The sequence below is a fragment of the Leptosomus discolor genome, chromosome 6 (genome assembly GCF_034619465.1).
Source record: "Leptosomus discolor isolate bLepDis1 chromosome 6, bLepDis1.hap2, whole genome shotgun sequence".
NCBI lineage: Eukaryota > Metazoa > Chordata > Aves > Leptosomiformes > Leptosomidae > Leptosomus > Leptosomus discolor.
Window position 1 is genome coordinate 359921 of NC_141396.1, and position 13641 is coordinate 373561.

The window sequence follows — 13641 nt, forward strand, 5'->3', positions numbered from 1 at the left end:
TTGATAATGACTAGCACAGAGCCTTAATTCATCTTTTCTCCATCATTTTACTGAGAGGGACCATATCAAATTAAATAGTGACCCAGCAAGGGTTTATTCAACCATACAAAGCAGGGGCATGAAGGAAAGACATATTAAAGCAGCAATGACTGCAGTGTAATTGCAGCTTCTTAAAGGAACACCACAGTTGAGAGGAAGAGGAACACCACAGCTGAGAGGAACACCACAGCTGAGAGGAAGACGGGAAATCTTGTACCTGAAGCAGCTAATACTGGCCGGCAAGAACAATCGAGGCCCAGCGATGTTCAGCATTAACAGGCTGCATCACCGCGGGGAGAGCAACTCCTCAAAGCCTCACGCAGGAACCTATTTCATGCACTTACAACATGCCCAATGTTTAACTAATCAGGAACAGGAGCATGTATCGTGACAACTTTCCATAAAAACCATGCACAACATCATTCCTGCCCCAAAATGACTTCCTTTCTTTCCTTAGATCAGTTTACAGAACTAAAGAATTTATGCTCTTGTGTTTTTAGGAGTTTCTATACAAACTGTTCAAAGCATCTTTCTAACCTCCCCGTATTTCAGAAGAATACGCAGTATATGTAAAAGCCAAGTCCAATCCAGCCCTTGAACACTATCAAGCATTGTAACAGCACTATCAGTCATACATTTACTGCTAAAGATTTTCAGAAGTCACTATATAAATCTAAGTCTGCAAATGAAAATATCTATGGCACTCATCAAAAAACATATAGTGAAAGCTTAAGAATACCAAGTCAATCTATCCAATGACAAAGGCTATTATGTAGTGTAATAATTTAATTGATAATTTGCTTTTTCACATAATGCTTTCGGTACCCTTTATTTACCAGAAAATACAGTATAAAGAATTTTAGAAAGAATATATCTATTGGAAGACCACATTTAAGTATCTGTGCATGATGTAAGCAAATATAAGAAATACATGATAAAAACTACACTTGCTCCACTTGTTTTTACACACAAAACCACAGGACATGCAAGTCACTACTGCTGTCAGCTTCTTCCTATGTGCATCACCAGCGAAGCGGCCAACCAGCGGCTATACATAATTTCTTCACTAAAAGTTACTTTTAGAAGACAGGAATATAATATAGGATGCAACATTTGAAAGAAAGGTCAAGTCAAGTATTTATTTGCAAGAAAGTTGTACGTTGCCACGTCAAGCTGGCAGAAGCCTGTGGAAGCCACGGGAAGGAGTGTACGTGTGGTGGGGCAGAGGTTCCAGGGGTCCCCTTTCATCTGCTGGACACCCTCGAAGCCCAGGTGGAAACAGGAATGCAGGAGCAGGGATGTGAAGCCAGAGGGGCCAGACCCTGCCAGCAGCTGCAGTGCAATGCTCCAGTCTCCACCCTCATCAAAACCAGCTGAAAACAGCGGTACGTGTCTGAAAGCACAACATGGACTACCAGCCTGCTCTCACACCTCAGACCCACTGTCAGAGATACGGTAGTTCTTCTGTTTTTCAAGGCACCTTCTTTTTCCCTCCTATACTTCACTAAACTCTCCAAAGAACACTGAAGTCTCTAAGAATTCCCTTCTTTGTAACAGCAGAATTTAGGGTTGATAGGAGTATGAATAATAGGCCTAAAACCTTAGACACGCAGCCCCAAATACGATGGTAATTCTGTAGCTCATTTCACTTTCTCTGAGATTGTTAAGTCATTACAAAACTTATTTTATACAACAGTCATTAAAGGTAGATAATTACAATAATAAAATTTATACTATTAAAATAATAGAAGCACGGTGACAACGTGACACAGAACTGCCAACAGCAAGGTTACATGACTTGTCCCAAAATGACAACATCAGAGCCCTGATCTCGCAGTGTTTTTGCTGCTATGGTCAGGGTGAGCCTAACTCAGCATTTGACCACACTCTCTTCCAACTAAGATTTTCTTTAGGACTGGTCTATACAGCTGAATTTTGTTATTGTTGGAGCACAGGACTTATAACAGTTACAAAAGCAACGGTGGTGGATGGAAACACGGTGGTTTGGGCCTTTTACTTGGCCCAAGTAAAAGCCAGCATGGGAGACTGGGGAGATGCTTCAGCTCATGCTGGAGAATGTTACCCAGCCTAAGCGGAATAAAGCAAGGATTCCTATGCCTCTGCATCATAAAATGACACTTGTTTTACTGTGTAACTTGTATATTCCCCAACCCCAACCTGTAAATTACCTTTAGATACGCATAACTTAACACTCTTACTTAATTCCCTCAACTTCAATACATAATTCACTTACTAATAATTTGTCTATTTAACATTAAGAATGCAAAAGTTAGCAGGCTTTGGACCTAATACAACCCACTAGTTGAACCACTGTTTAACACCTTAAACACAAAAATGTCACCCTTCACTCAGATATATACTGCAGCTGAACAACATGCCTTACGTGCTTGGGATCACCGATGTGCTTCAACATTTCCAAATACAGCATTTGGAAAGAAGAAACTTTTGGAAAGAGCATTTAAAGAAGAACTATAGCTTGGAAAGGAGGAGAGAGAAAATTGTTTCTCATTGCAGATTTTAAGGCGACAATCTTTATTTTGACTTTAACAGATAGTCGCGAGCTGATCTACCATCTGTAAGCCAGCATAAAAACAGGTAGAGATGACACAGATCATCTATACACTCTCAGGGAGGTATCTACATTTTAAAATAGGAAAAAAAATTCCTACTTCACGTCCCAGAAAGGGGATACCACATCTTTCACCTCACAGTATTAAGTCTCTTCTCAGATCCTCTGTTAATAGGATTCCTTTAGCCAGCAGATGGATTGTGAATACAGGCAGTTTCATCTACTAAAAGACAACATAAATCATCATTGAGAAAGGAGAGACTGCAGTAAGGTTATCACCATACAGCCTTCTCCATGAAAGGTTTGCATTAAAGCATTAGTGAAATTAATTCATCTTTCATAAGAGCTTTGAGCAGTATCTGTGATCTACGATAACAACCAATTTCTCACTATGGGAAAAAAAAAAATTACTCAGGCCTGATAGACTACACAAATCTCCTTTTTTTTTAAATGGCCTAACATTATCTGGAGTGTTGCTCCCAAAGGCGTCATTTGAGTCCTATGCCTAGCCAAGAAGACCCATAAATCAAGACAGAAAGTTTTGTTAGTTTTATATGCAGTGGGCTGTAATTATTTTGAATTGCATTATGCCTCAATCATTGTAATTACTTTTAGATCATCCTTAAGCAGCAGTAATAAAAAGAAAAGAAATCAGTCTTAAACCACTTCTCACACAAAACATTGTAAATGTGATATGAGAAGTCTGGCTAAAACACACAAGAGCACGTAAATGCAACATCTGGACAGACGGGCTGCTCGTGCGTTCTGCTGCATCAACTCCCATTTTCAAAATACATGTTGGTCTTTTCATGAGTGTTGTTATTACCCGCACTTGTCTAGGAAGAAAACAGGCTGAAAACAAGATTAATTTTAGCTTTAAACAGAGAAAGAGAAACATGTATATGAGGACCCAAACTATGTCACTGTTGGTTTTCTGATGTGGCTGTACTTATGTGTGCTTGAGAGACTCTTCGTTGGTCTTCAGTCCAAAATGAAAAACAGCACAGTGTAAAAATCACCAACATTATGTTCTAACTTTTCAAGTCACATGAAAAACCTGCTGACTTGGTCTATGCCAGGGTGCACACCAAATGAGCAGGAAAGTCACAGGAGTGCAAGTATCGATGCTGCTCCTATCTGCGCTATTGCACCCTGGAGCGCCCATATCACCTTCCCCTCCACCCTGCGAAGCTCTGAAACAAAACAGGTGAACGCGCCGGCCTGTTCTACGAGCCTGGCTGCAACACTCTCACGAGGAACCATGCCGTGTGCAGGGACGGAACTGAACTTCCAAGGGGCTTCAGGGATTTGTTGCTATCTCAACTGTGAGTGTCTGGACTTTCTCTTCTCCTATCTATTCCTCCTCCAGATACACAGTACCCGTGACAACACCAGAACATGGTGCCTTCTCCCTGGAAAAGTCATTTAAGGTAACGTAACAATGGGAACAGCGTCAGATCCTCAAAAGTTATTCAGCTGCTTCTTGGGTTCTGGACATAACTGCCCCGTCCCTAAAGCAGCGCAGCAGGACGTACTGGGTACAGAAGCTATTGCTCCAAATACAAACAGGGGAACAACCTACCCCTGAGCACCCACATGGAACGAACACAATCCCCAGTCCACAAAGCCGTGCGGGAAAGCCACTGGACTCAACCACTTCTCCAAGACACTATTAAGAATTGTTCATCTAAGAGGCCGTAATAAACGACGCTGAACAAGTTACAAATTTACCAGTCTCATGATGAAACAACAGCAGTGAAGTAACGAAGGAAATAATTCTTCCTGGGTATCAATGAACAATCCATAATTCGGCCTGTTGCCGTTAAGCGTGACAACAGCGCTCACACACTGCTGTTCCGTGCCCCCAGTACTACACTCAAATCGTTCAACAGCACCGTTCGTTTCCTACTTACACTGTCAATCACCCATACTGCTACCTGCTTATCGCTGATGGAGGAGAAAAATAAATATCTGAGTAACCGCTTGGAGCTCCTTCAAAATGATATAACACTTAACTTCAAAGAAGTATTCAAGATGTTTATCCACAGGAGGTAAAAGCTAGCAAAATTATGTCAAAGGCAGTCTCCCTTCCAGATATAGAATATAAAAATAAATAATCGAGTGTCAAATCCCATCAACCCCATAATTATTTATGCAATGCTCTTCCAAGAACACATACACTACAGAAATATCTCTAAGTGTGTATATTTACAAATTCTAAATTAGTTTTAAAAGTTTATTCAGTTCTTCCTTATATCAAAGTAGTAACATGCCTGTTTGATCCACAAATGTTATAGGAATTAAACAAACTCATTCACTTGACTTGTAGCAAACACTAAGCATTAAACACCCATGTTCTAGATGTTCTTAAGAAAATAAAAATGAGGAAATAAAGTAAGCATCAAAGAAGAGAACTGCAGGCAAAGGCTGCACTTGCAGGTGCACGTCCAGCTGTGCTTGTGCTTCTGGGTTTGACATGACTTTCACCTTTCAAACAGGCAGCACTCCCCGGTTCTTAAGAGAAACAAAACAAGGGAGTACAAGGGCAGCCTCAGAGGAAACCATCAATCCGTTCTCAAGTCACATGTACTCCTGCACTAGTAAGAAACTGCCTTTTCCCTCCATGCTTGCAGTGGTGGCAGGAGTACCTAGCTCGGCTGAACAGAAACCAGCACTGTGATGACAGAGCTGCGGCTGTTGAATACAAACGGAATCCAGTCAAAGCTGCGCCTCGCCCTGCCAAGGAGTAAGTCTCCCTGAAACAGACTTGCGAGTGGCACTGTGTGCTATTTCTTTGGTCTTAAATGCACAAACAAGTCCCCGTCCCTCACAAGGGTTTCCTACTATTCAAAGAACTCCATTTGAATTTGGTAAATCCATGCAGTGACTTAAAACATATACTATAGGTGACAAGAAACCGACAAACGAACAAATAAAAAACCAAGACTCGATTCTGACCTTATTTACATTACTGAGAGTAGCTACTCAAGTAATCAGAGCAAATCAGAATCAAACTTAACATTCGGGAATGCTCCATGGGATTGTACATACCTCAGGGAAATAATCCTGCGGAAACTTCTCTTTTTCCAGCATGGGCGTGCTTTCTAAAGTGTCTGAGTAGATTTCTTTCCCAGTGACCTTTTTATACTTCTTAGCTAGGAAGAGACACAAAACAAAATTAACGTACATATCTTTAACATTATAAGCAACTTACAGCACTCATTGGCAAAGCAGTGGCATCTGCTGAACAGGTGGTAGGGCCTTAGCAAAGATCTGCAAGCACCGTCCTGTTCGGGGGGAAAACCAGAGACCACTAAATCACGTCTGCATATTGAAGCAATACAGTTATGGGCACTGTTGTTTCTACATGGTCCAGAGCACCATACAGTGTTGGAGCTCTAATTATGAACCAGGTCTCTGCACACCCTCGCGCTCAAACTTTCTGGCATGGTTCTTCCAGGAGATGCCTGTTTGTGTCCTCAGCCAGCATCCAGCAAGCTACACTGGATAATTAACAGGAACATTAATGAACACAAAACACATTAAGGTGAAAAAAGTTACTTATGAGTAGTGATTACCTATATGTTTTATCTAGCAACTCTTTTTTTCAGATTTTAATTCTACCTACCTAGGTATCAACTGATGCATATCCGTTATGCATTATTAATCACATCTTTGACCCATCAAATGAAGATATAATCATTCATTTAGATCATCTCAGCTTTTTGCCTTTTGCTTTAAATCCACAATATTGACAATCATCACCGACTTAGTATTTGGCCACACTTAAATGGTCTGCTGGGCTAGCTGTGTTGGGGTGGGGGGCTGATTTTTGTCACTCTAGAACCGACACAGTAATGCTGGTGGAACTCCTAATGGAAGATGAGTTGACCACAAGCAGAGCAGCCCATTCCGTCTGTGGAACTGACCTGAGGTAGACTTGTTTTTAATTAACAGTTGTTTCTGCAAAGAAAGTGACACCCTCAAGTCATCCACTGAAGTCATTCAAATACTACCACGCCCTGAGACAAAACAAGAAACGTGAAAAAAAGTGTTCCTATGTGAACAGACTGAGTGCTTTTACCCAGGGACGTGAAAGTAGCAGGGAATACGCTGCACCAAACCCAAGTGGTTTACTGAGTGGTCTAGAACAGGAAAATTAGGAATTTGTTATGTCCCAAAACAGAAATGGGGACAGTCAATGAAATTCAGAAACTGAATGTGAAACGTGATAAAAAAGAGGAAATTCATTTTCTACTGAACGCATTATTTTGCTGGGCAACTTACTGTCCCAGACTGTCAGACTTGAGCAAGACCCTGGAAAAGACTGGGTTTTCCTAACTACTTAAATACCTAGAACTAGAACAGAAATCATATATGCATGGACAGAGCCTTAGCAAGGACAGCTATGCTTCAAGGTTGAATCAGAATAGACTCTGAGGTGCAATTGCCTCACAGCTGCCCACCAGAGGATCTCCTCTGGGTCTCTGCCACCATTATAACAGTTGCTGGACCAGAGAGAACAGTGGTCTGATGCAGCACGGCCATCCCTGTGTGCATGGGTGGAAACGACCTTCAGCTCTGCCAACAACCCCACCACCTGCATGCCAGCCTCCATCAGCCAAGGAGGCCACTAACAGAAATCGCCAAGTTGGGTGTTCCTTAATCAGAGAAGTGACTGAAAATGAGATCAGATTATTTCAAACTGGAAAAGTGAAAATCTTGCTCTGGGAATATGCAGATGAACTGGACTCAGGCCATTCCAATCCCACATCGGTTGCTCCGTGAGCCTGCAGTCACCCACCTCTTTCAGACCACCCATTTTGGGCTGGCAGTGCATCGTGTTGACACGTGAATTTGAAGATGGAATGAGTGCTGCGTTTGTGAGAGAGACTTAGCGGTAAAGCTCATCACTTTCCAAAGTCTTTACTGAACAGCTACATCACAGCCAGAAGTAGCACAGTCTTCAGCCTTAACAATCAATCTATGGATCTATACAGCCCGCGACCAAGAGGTTCTGCTTCTTGATCTGAGACGTACTCAGTCTCCTTCCTGATCAGGGCCATGTATTGGTGTGCCTAAAGACAAGAACCTGACTTAATTTGCCAAGCTCCTTCAACACAGGAATTTGGGCAGCTGTGTTACAGCTACCGTTAAGCTGGAACTACACAACTGGATCACGTTTTGACTAGGAATGCCTAAGAAAACTCCAAACCAACTACTACCTGAACCATTCAGTTCTACTGGAGATGTGGTGAAAATACCAAGCAATACAAAAACTTGTCACTTTAAGTTGTCTACATAAAGTATTTTATATAATCTGAGGAAGCATTTACTGTAATGTAGCAATGTATCTTCACAGAAAAAAAAGTGTCATTCTTTATGTGCCAATCACTTTGAGATCTGGCTCCCACAGGAAGACTAAACAAATATCCTGATAAACTAATGTGGCATCACTGTAAGTAGATCGTGGATGGATGTGTCTCTTTCAGTAAGTTTAACAGTGTCAGCAAAAAGATTCCCATGTCATTCAGGGTTCAGAAAACGTTCAGCAGAGCTGTAAAGACTGAAGGCTTCTGCTGTGAGAACCTAAATAAAAGGTGGCACTTGGCAGAAAGGAGGCACCTTACCATCAACTTACGTTAACATTGATGCTAAATACAAACCAGCAGTTCATTTACGTGGCTGCTGAGAAGCCAGCGTGGGAGGAAAGTAGCCTGCCTTCTCATGTACCTCCAGGGAAAAATACTTCTAGGCTGTATCTGATTTCACACCAGAGAAAACGAGATGCTTTCTGCACATCAAAGTGGTAGACTGAAACCGGCCTAATACCCCCACCAGCACGCTGCTCTGTCGAACGATGGCCCTTTAGTACCAACAGCTTGTCAATAGTTCAAATTGTGAGCAACCTTTGGGGCCTCTGACAGCTGTGAAACAATCCAACACCTTCTATGCTGTAGCAAGTAATGCATGATGCTGTAGGAGAAAACTGTTCTCATTTTAAAACTCAAGTATGTCTTCCTTAGAACTGAAAAACAGAGACAATCTTTTTTTTTCCAAAGAGTGTATTCAGTCACATCCAGCTGTGCAGTGAATGTTGAAAAGACACAATGATGTTACAGGAATACTGAACTGTATATAAACACCTATTTTTTGCATGCTTTTGAGTAGAACCAGAATTTCATAATGATTTTTGTGCAAAGAACATTTGTATCCATTTGGACTTTTCCTCTGATTTAAGAGCTTAATACACTGTGAAAACATCAATAGTCGTGAGAGGGGAGGCAAGTTTTACATTTCCCCTGAAAGATGGGAGTCTTCAGGGTCATACTTTACCAACCTTACACTGGGAGACTGATTCTGCTGCACATTAAGAGAGCAGCGGGTGACTTACAACACCGATCACTGTAGCACCTGCTTTCCTTGGATTTTTATTAAGTTTTTTCTTTCCAAGTGATGACTGGGCCAAACACATCTTCATGTGCATGGTTCACATCCCATCTGGCTTTGATAAGGTTTTGCTGAGCAAAACAAAGCACTGAACATTTGAAGTGTTTATTTTCTGTACAAGTATCTGCTTATTTCTTTTATATCAATGATTTCCCCCTACACTTTTTCCTTCCACTTTCTCACTGTTCTACAATTCTTACATTTTCTTTTAAAAGCCAAACAGTAGCGAATAAGCTGACAAATGATGATTAATAAACCCAGAAAGCTCCCCTTTTTAAAACAATTGTCATTTCACTCCGTGAGATGTCCCTAGAGCACGACACCTCTTGTCTGTGACCAGTGGGAGGGAACTTTAGGAGGAATTCAGAGAGAACCTGCTAGTCCTCCAGCAGTGCCACGAGGATGTTGGGGGCTCAGGAATTAGGCGCACAGATACAGTTCACACATGACTGATACACAAAGCCATTCACATGGCAAAATGGATCAACAGTCCCTAAGAGCAGACCCGCAGGCTGTTCAACCCAGCAACTGGGATAAACCCTCGGACACTCAGCCTCACGTGCAATGCCCATTTCCTTCAGTACTTCCACCCTGCACACAGTTCATCTGGTAATACTGTCATTGCTTAGTGTCTGCAAAACCGTTCCAGTGCGGGAGAAAGACTAAGTATGACCTCATCAGAAGTCCCTATATCACTACTGAGTTTTCCAGTACAGTCTCTCAGAAATAAAATCTACTCTGAACTGCCTATATTATCTCTAAAATTTTCCTTCAGCATTCAAACGAATGATGACAGGAGGACTTATGTTGGCTAAATCTTGAATTGCCATATACGTAGAAGTACTGTGCAAATATTTCAGGGAAAGAAGACCCTGTACCCTCAATTATATGAGCAGAGAGAATCTGTCTCGACTGAGAATAAAAATAATGAATCTATATAATTGAGACAATTAGCTCACTCCATAGTTACCACCATTCCAACAGTGTCTTACGTTAATGGGATGCTAGATGTAGTGCTAATGGTATTCAGCTCAGTAAGCTAAATGAAGCTCGGAAGATTTCTGTATTTAACATACAGACTGTTCCCAACTGAAATAACATAAATTTTATATAATCTTTTCTATATACACCCCAGGAAGCAGTCAATAATTTTCTATGATATTTCTAATATTTAATGTACATAGCCTGGCATTACTTTTAAACTTGTGAGATTTAGCAAGACCTCCAACCTGATGGATCAATGTGGGTTAAAAACACTGACACTCTCCTGCTGACCTGCACTGCTCCAAAGTAATTTAAGCCATAAATCTACCTCAGCTGCTTTGCAAAATGACCATCACTGTGGGACATTTAAGGTCTTGGTCCTGTATCTGCTCTACACGGAAGAACGCTGTGGCCATTCAGAGTTCTTTTGAAGTCAGGGATCTCTATGGATCCAAAGGTCCCTCTGCATGGGAATGATTAATGCCCCCGTGGCCGGTCCATTGGCTTCTTCTAAGAGGGCTATAAAAGGTAAGAAAAGTCACGCCTGTCGTCAGTGGACTTGCACGCATTACACAGCAGTCTGCGTATTACGGAAGAAAGTGCTGGGCACCGCTACTGGAAAAGATGACAGAAAAGCTGCCTTGATGTAGAAAGCCAACTGACAACAACATTTAATTCCTTCGCTTACCTTTAAAATCAAACTGGTAGATGTTTTTCAAAGATTCATGAAGAAAGTAAAAACTTCCTAGAGCCTGTAAAAAACAACAATAAAAAAAAGAAATTATAAAAATATCTACTTTGGCTAACTAAACCAAAAAAGTATAATGTTTTTCAATTTAAAAAACAGAACAAATTAAACACTAATAAATAAAATTACTGATTTTTACATTTTCTAAGATCTAGAAAATATTCATTTCCTTTGTTGCTCCTCTGAAGTTTCATAAGCCGTTACGAAGAAGTCCCTTAGCAGCTGACTAAACGCGGTAAGGGCACCATTACCAGGTGCACTTTTACACACACCGAGCGGTCGGACACAACTGGAAATACAGACGAGTACCCTTCTGAACACCGAGCACATCCCCACAGTTCTTTTATAAAAGCCTGACAATTTCTGCTTCACCTTCAGAGCAAAACAAATGCCTTTGGAGACTGCAGCACAGAAACAAGAGAAGGGCTGAGAGATTCAACAGCTTTTGAAAACCAGGCACAAGTTTTCTGTCTCCCCCACGAGTAGTGCAGCGTGAACGGCTTTGCCAGCTGCAGAGCGGGCGTAAAGCTGAGCATCTCACAGGAAGGTTGGGAACATCTGCACACGTACATCCAGCGTTCCCTGTTCGCAGGTGTTCCGACAGTAACCACAGTGACTGAGCGGGACAGCGTGCCCTGCTCTGTAGCCACACGTGGAGAGCGACTGCTGCCCCCAGCTTCGGTGTGACGCCTGCCGAGGCAAGCATTTTCTCACAGTGCACTGACCCGAAGAGAAAGACTGTGCAAACACCTAGCAGAGGGGCGTAGATGTTTGAACACACATGAAGTTTCTTGACCCTGGCAGAACTGATCTGTTTCTAAGTATCAGAGTTCAGCGCCCACAACAACCCATGAAAAATCTTGAGTTGCTACTGAAAATAAAATACTCGTGTTTGCCGTTCGCATTTAGATAGGACTGATAACTCCTTCTGCTGACCCTGAGCAACTATTCTCTTTAGTTTTTTTCAAAACAGTGACCTAGTAGAACTAAGGAATTCTGTTACAGCTTTAGTGATGAGCCCATGAGAGAGTAAAGCATGTAAACATAGAGGTAAACCCCACTGCACTCAGAAAAGCTTATAAACTCCCACCTCAGCAAACTGATTTTAAAAGCGTACTGAAGTCCACCCATACTCAGTAAAATACTAGTACCTCTTCCTCACATTTAAGTACTTTCCTGGTTTCTGAAGATTTCTGAGATCTCAATCCTCAGTCTGTTATTAAAGAAAGCATCTTTGCTCAGGATATCATCTAAGCATACCCTGTAGCTGCACAGGCACAAGCACTGTGGTCCCAACGTGGACAAGAGCTGAAATCCTATCTATCTTTGGGCTGACCACAACGCAGGGTGCGCTGCCTAGCAGGGAGAACGGCAGTCAGCCTACCGCGGATTTTGGGATCCTTTTCTCTGCCACAGAGTTCCCATGAGAGACGAGGACACCTACTCCAAGCTTCCCACGTCTAGTAACTACATATTCCTCATTTTCAGGGTACCTACTCTCAAGACTTCTGGGATCCAGTTTACAGAAGGCCTGAGTGAACACAGCTGCAAGGGGCACTAATAGCACTGTGCTCCAGATGCACACGCCACAGCAGAGTGGAAAGAAAGCTTGTTGCAACCGGAATGTCTTACCAAGTGAAATAAAGGAATGAAGATCGAAAGTGCAAAAGACGGTCTAGCCCAGAGGTGGGTCTCAAACACGGCAGGTAAAATGCCCACGGTCACACACCAGGTGTAATGAAGGCATCCTGCGTGGCTTACCATGTCAGGAGGAGCTGGCCATCCCTCATCTGGTCCAGTACCTGCCACCCAGACAGCACACAGCGCATCCCAGACCTCTGTGTTTCAGCTAGACTGCTTCTGAGACACACGGGAAGGCAACGTAGGAGACAACACCATTATCGTAGGAAGGGCTGTTCCTCCACCAGAACATTTCCCAGGGTTTGCAAGTCACACAGGCCACGCCTGACAAACAGTTTTCTAACGTGCACCTAAAACCCTCTGCAGAAGAGGCTCCCGCAGCCTCCTGACACAGCCTGACACCGTTTTTCCCTACCCTGAAACTTTCGAAGTTCCCTTAGCAGGGACAACCCTCCTGGCCCTCCTGCTCCAGCCCTTTCTTCATCCCCTCCCAGCACTATCCCCTGCTCCTGTTCCAGTAAACCTCCACGGACTGAAAGGCCGCTGCCCTGGGGTGCTCAGGCGAGACAGCCCCTTCCTGGCTCCATTTATGTCACGGGAGCTTTGCAGATTTCACCCAGACATACTGTGAGCTTGCTGCTTGCTTTTACTTCTTCACAGTCACATAACAGACTGTTTTCCTCCAGTTAACGAGAGGAAAATTACACATTAGAAGAGAGTAAAGGAAAATCGGGCGAGAAAGGAAAAAGTAGTGCAAACAGACTTCACAGTGGAATATGAAAATGGTACGAATTTTAAACGAGAACTTGATGAAACACTTCTGATGCACTCCACAGAAGTTGAGGGGGAAAAAAAGCAGCCTGCCACTAGATAAACCCTTATTGAGAAGCATAAAAGCAGCAACGCATTAAACAAAAAGGATGATTTAGTTTCATCTTGTCTTTTACTCCTATAATGACGGAGACCCTCCTGGCAGAGTAGTGTTTTGGTTCAGTGACTGCTGCATTATTTATGAGACGCTGCACATCCAGAGATTAAACATTTGCTGATTTGTCAAAAGCACAAACCTGAGGTCCTGCCCATCTCCTTGACATATTAGTCCATCCAACAGAAAACACTGTCACACATTTAATTGATGAGTACACTTCCCTGCGACCCAGTCAGCTTCCTTCAGGTCTTTGGTTTTCTT

General features: G+C 42.5%; 1 protein-coding gene across 1 annotated transcript in view; it reads right to left on the bottom strand.

Annotated features, from left to right (window-relative positions):
* Positions 1-13641, bottom strand: part of INPP5A (inositol polyphosphate-5-phosphatase A) — a 247016-nt gene that overhangs the window by 104211 nt on the left and 129164 nt on the right. Inside the window, 2 exon segments of the mRNA XM_086466868.1 lie at positions 5681-5784; positions 10752-10815. Coding sequence (XP_086322994.1) covers positions 5681-5784; positions 10752-10815 — 168 coding nt within the window.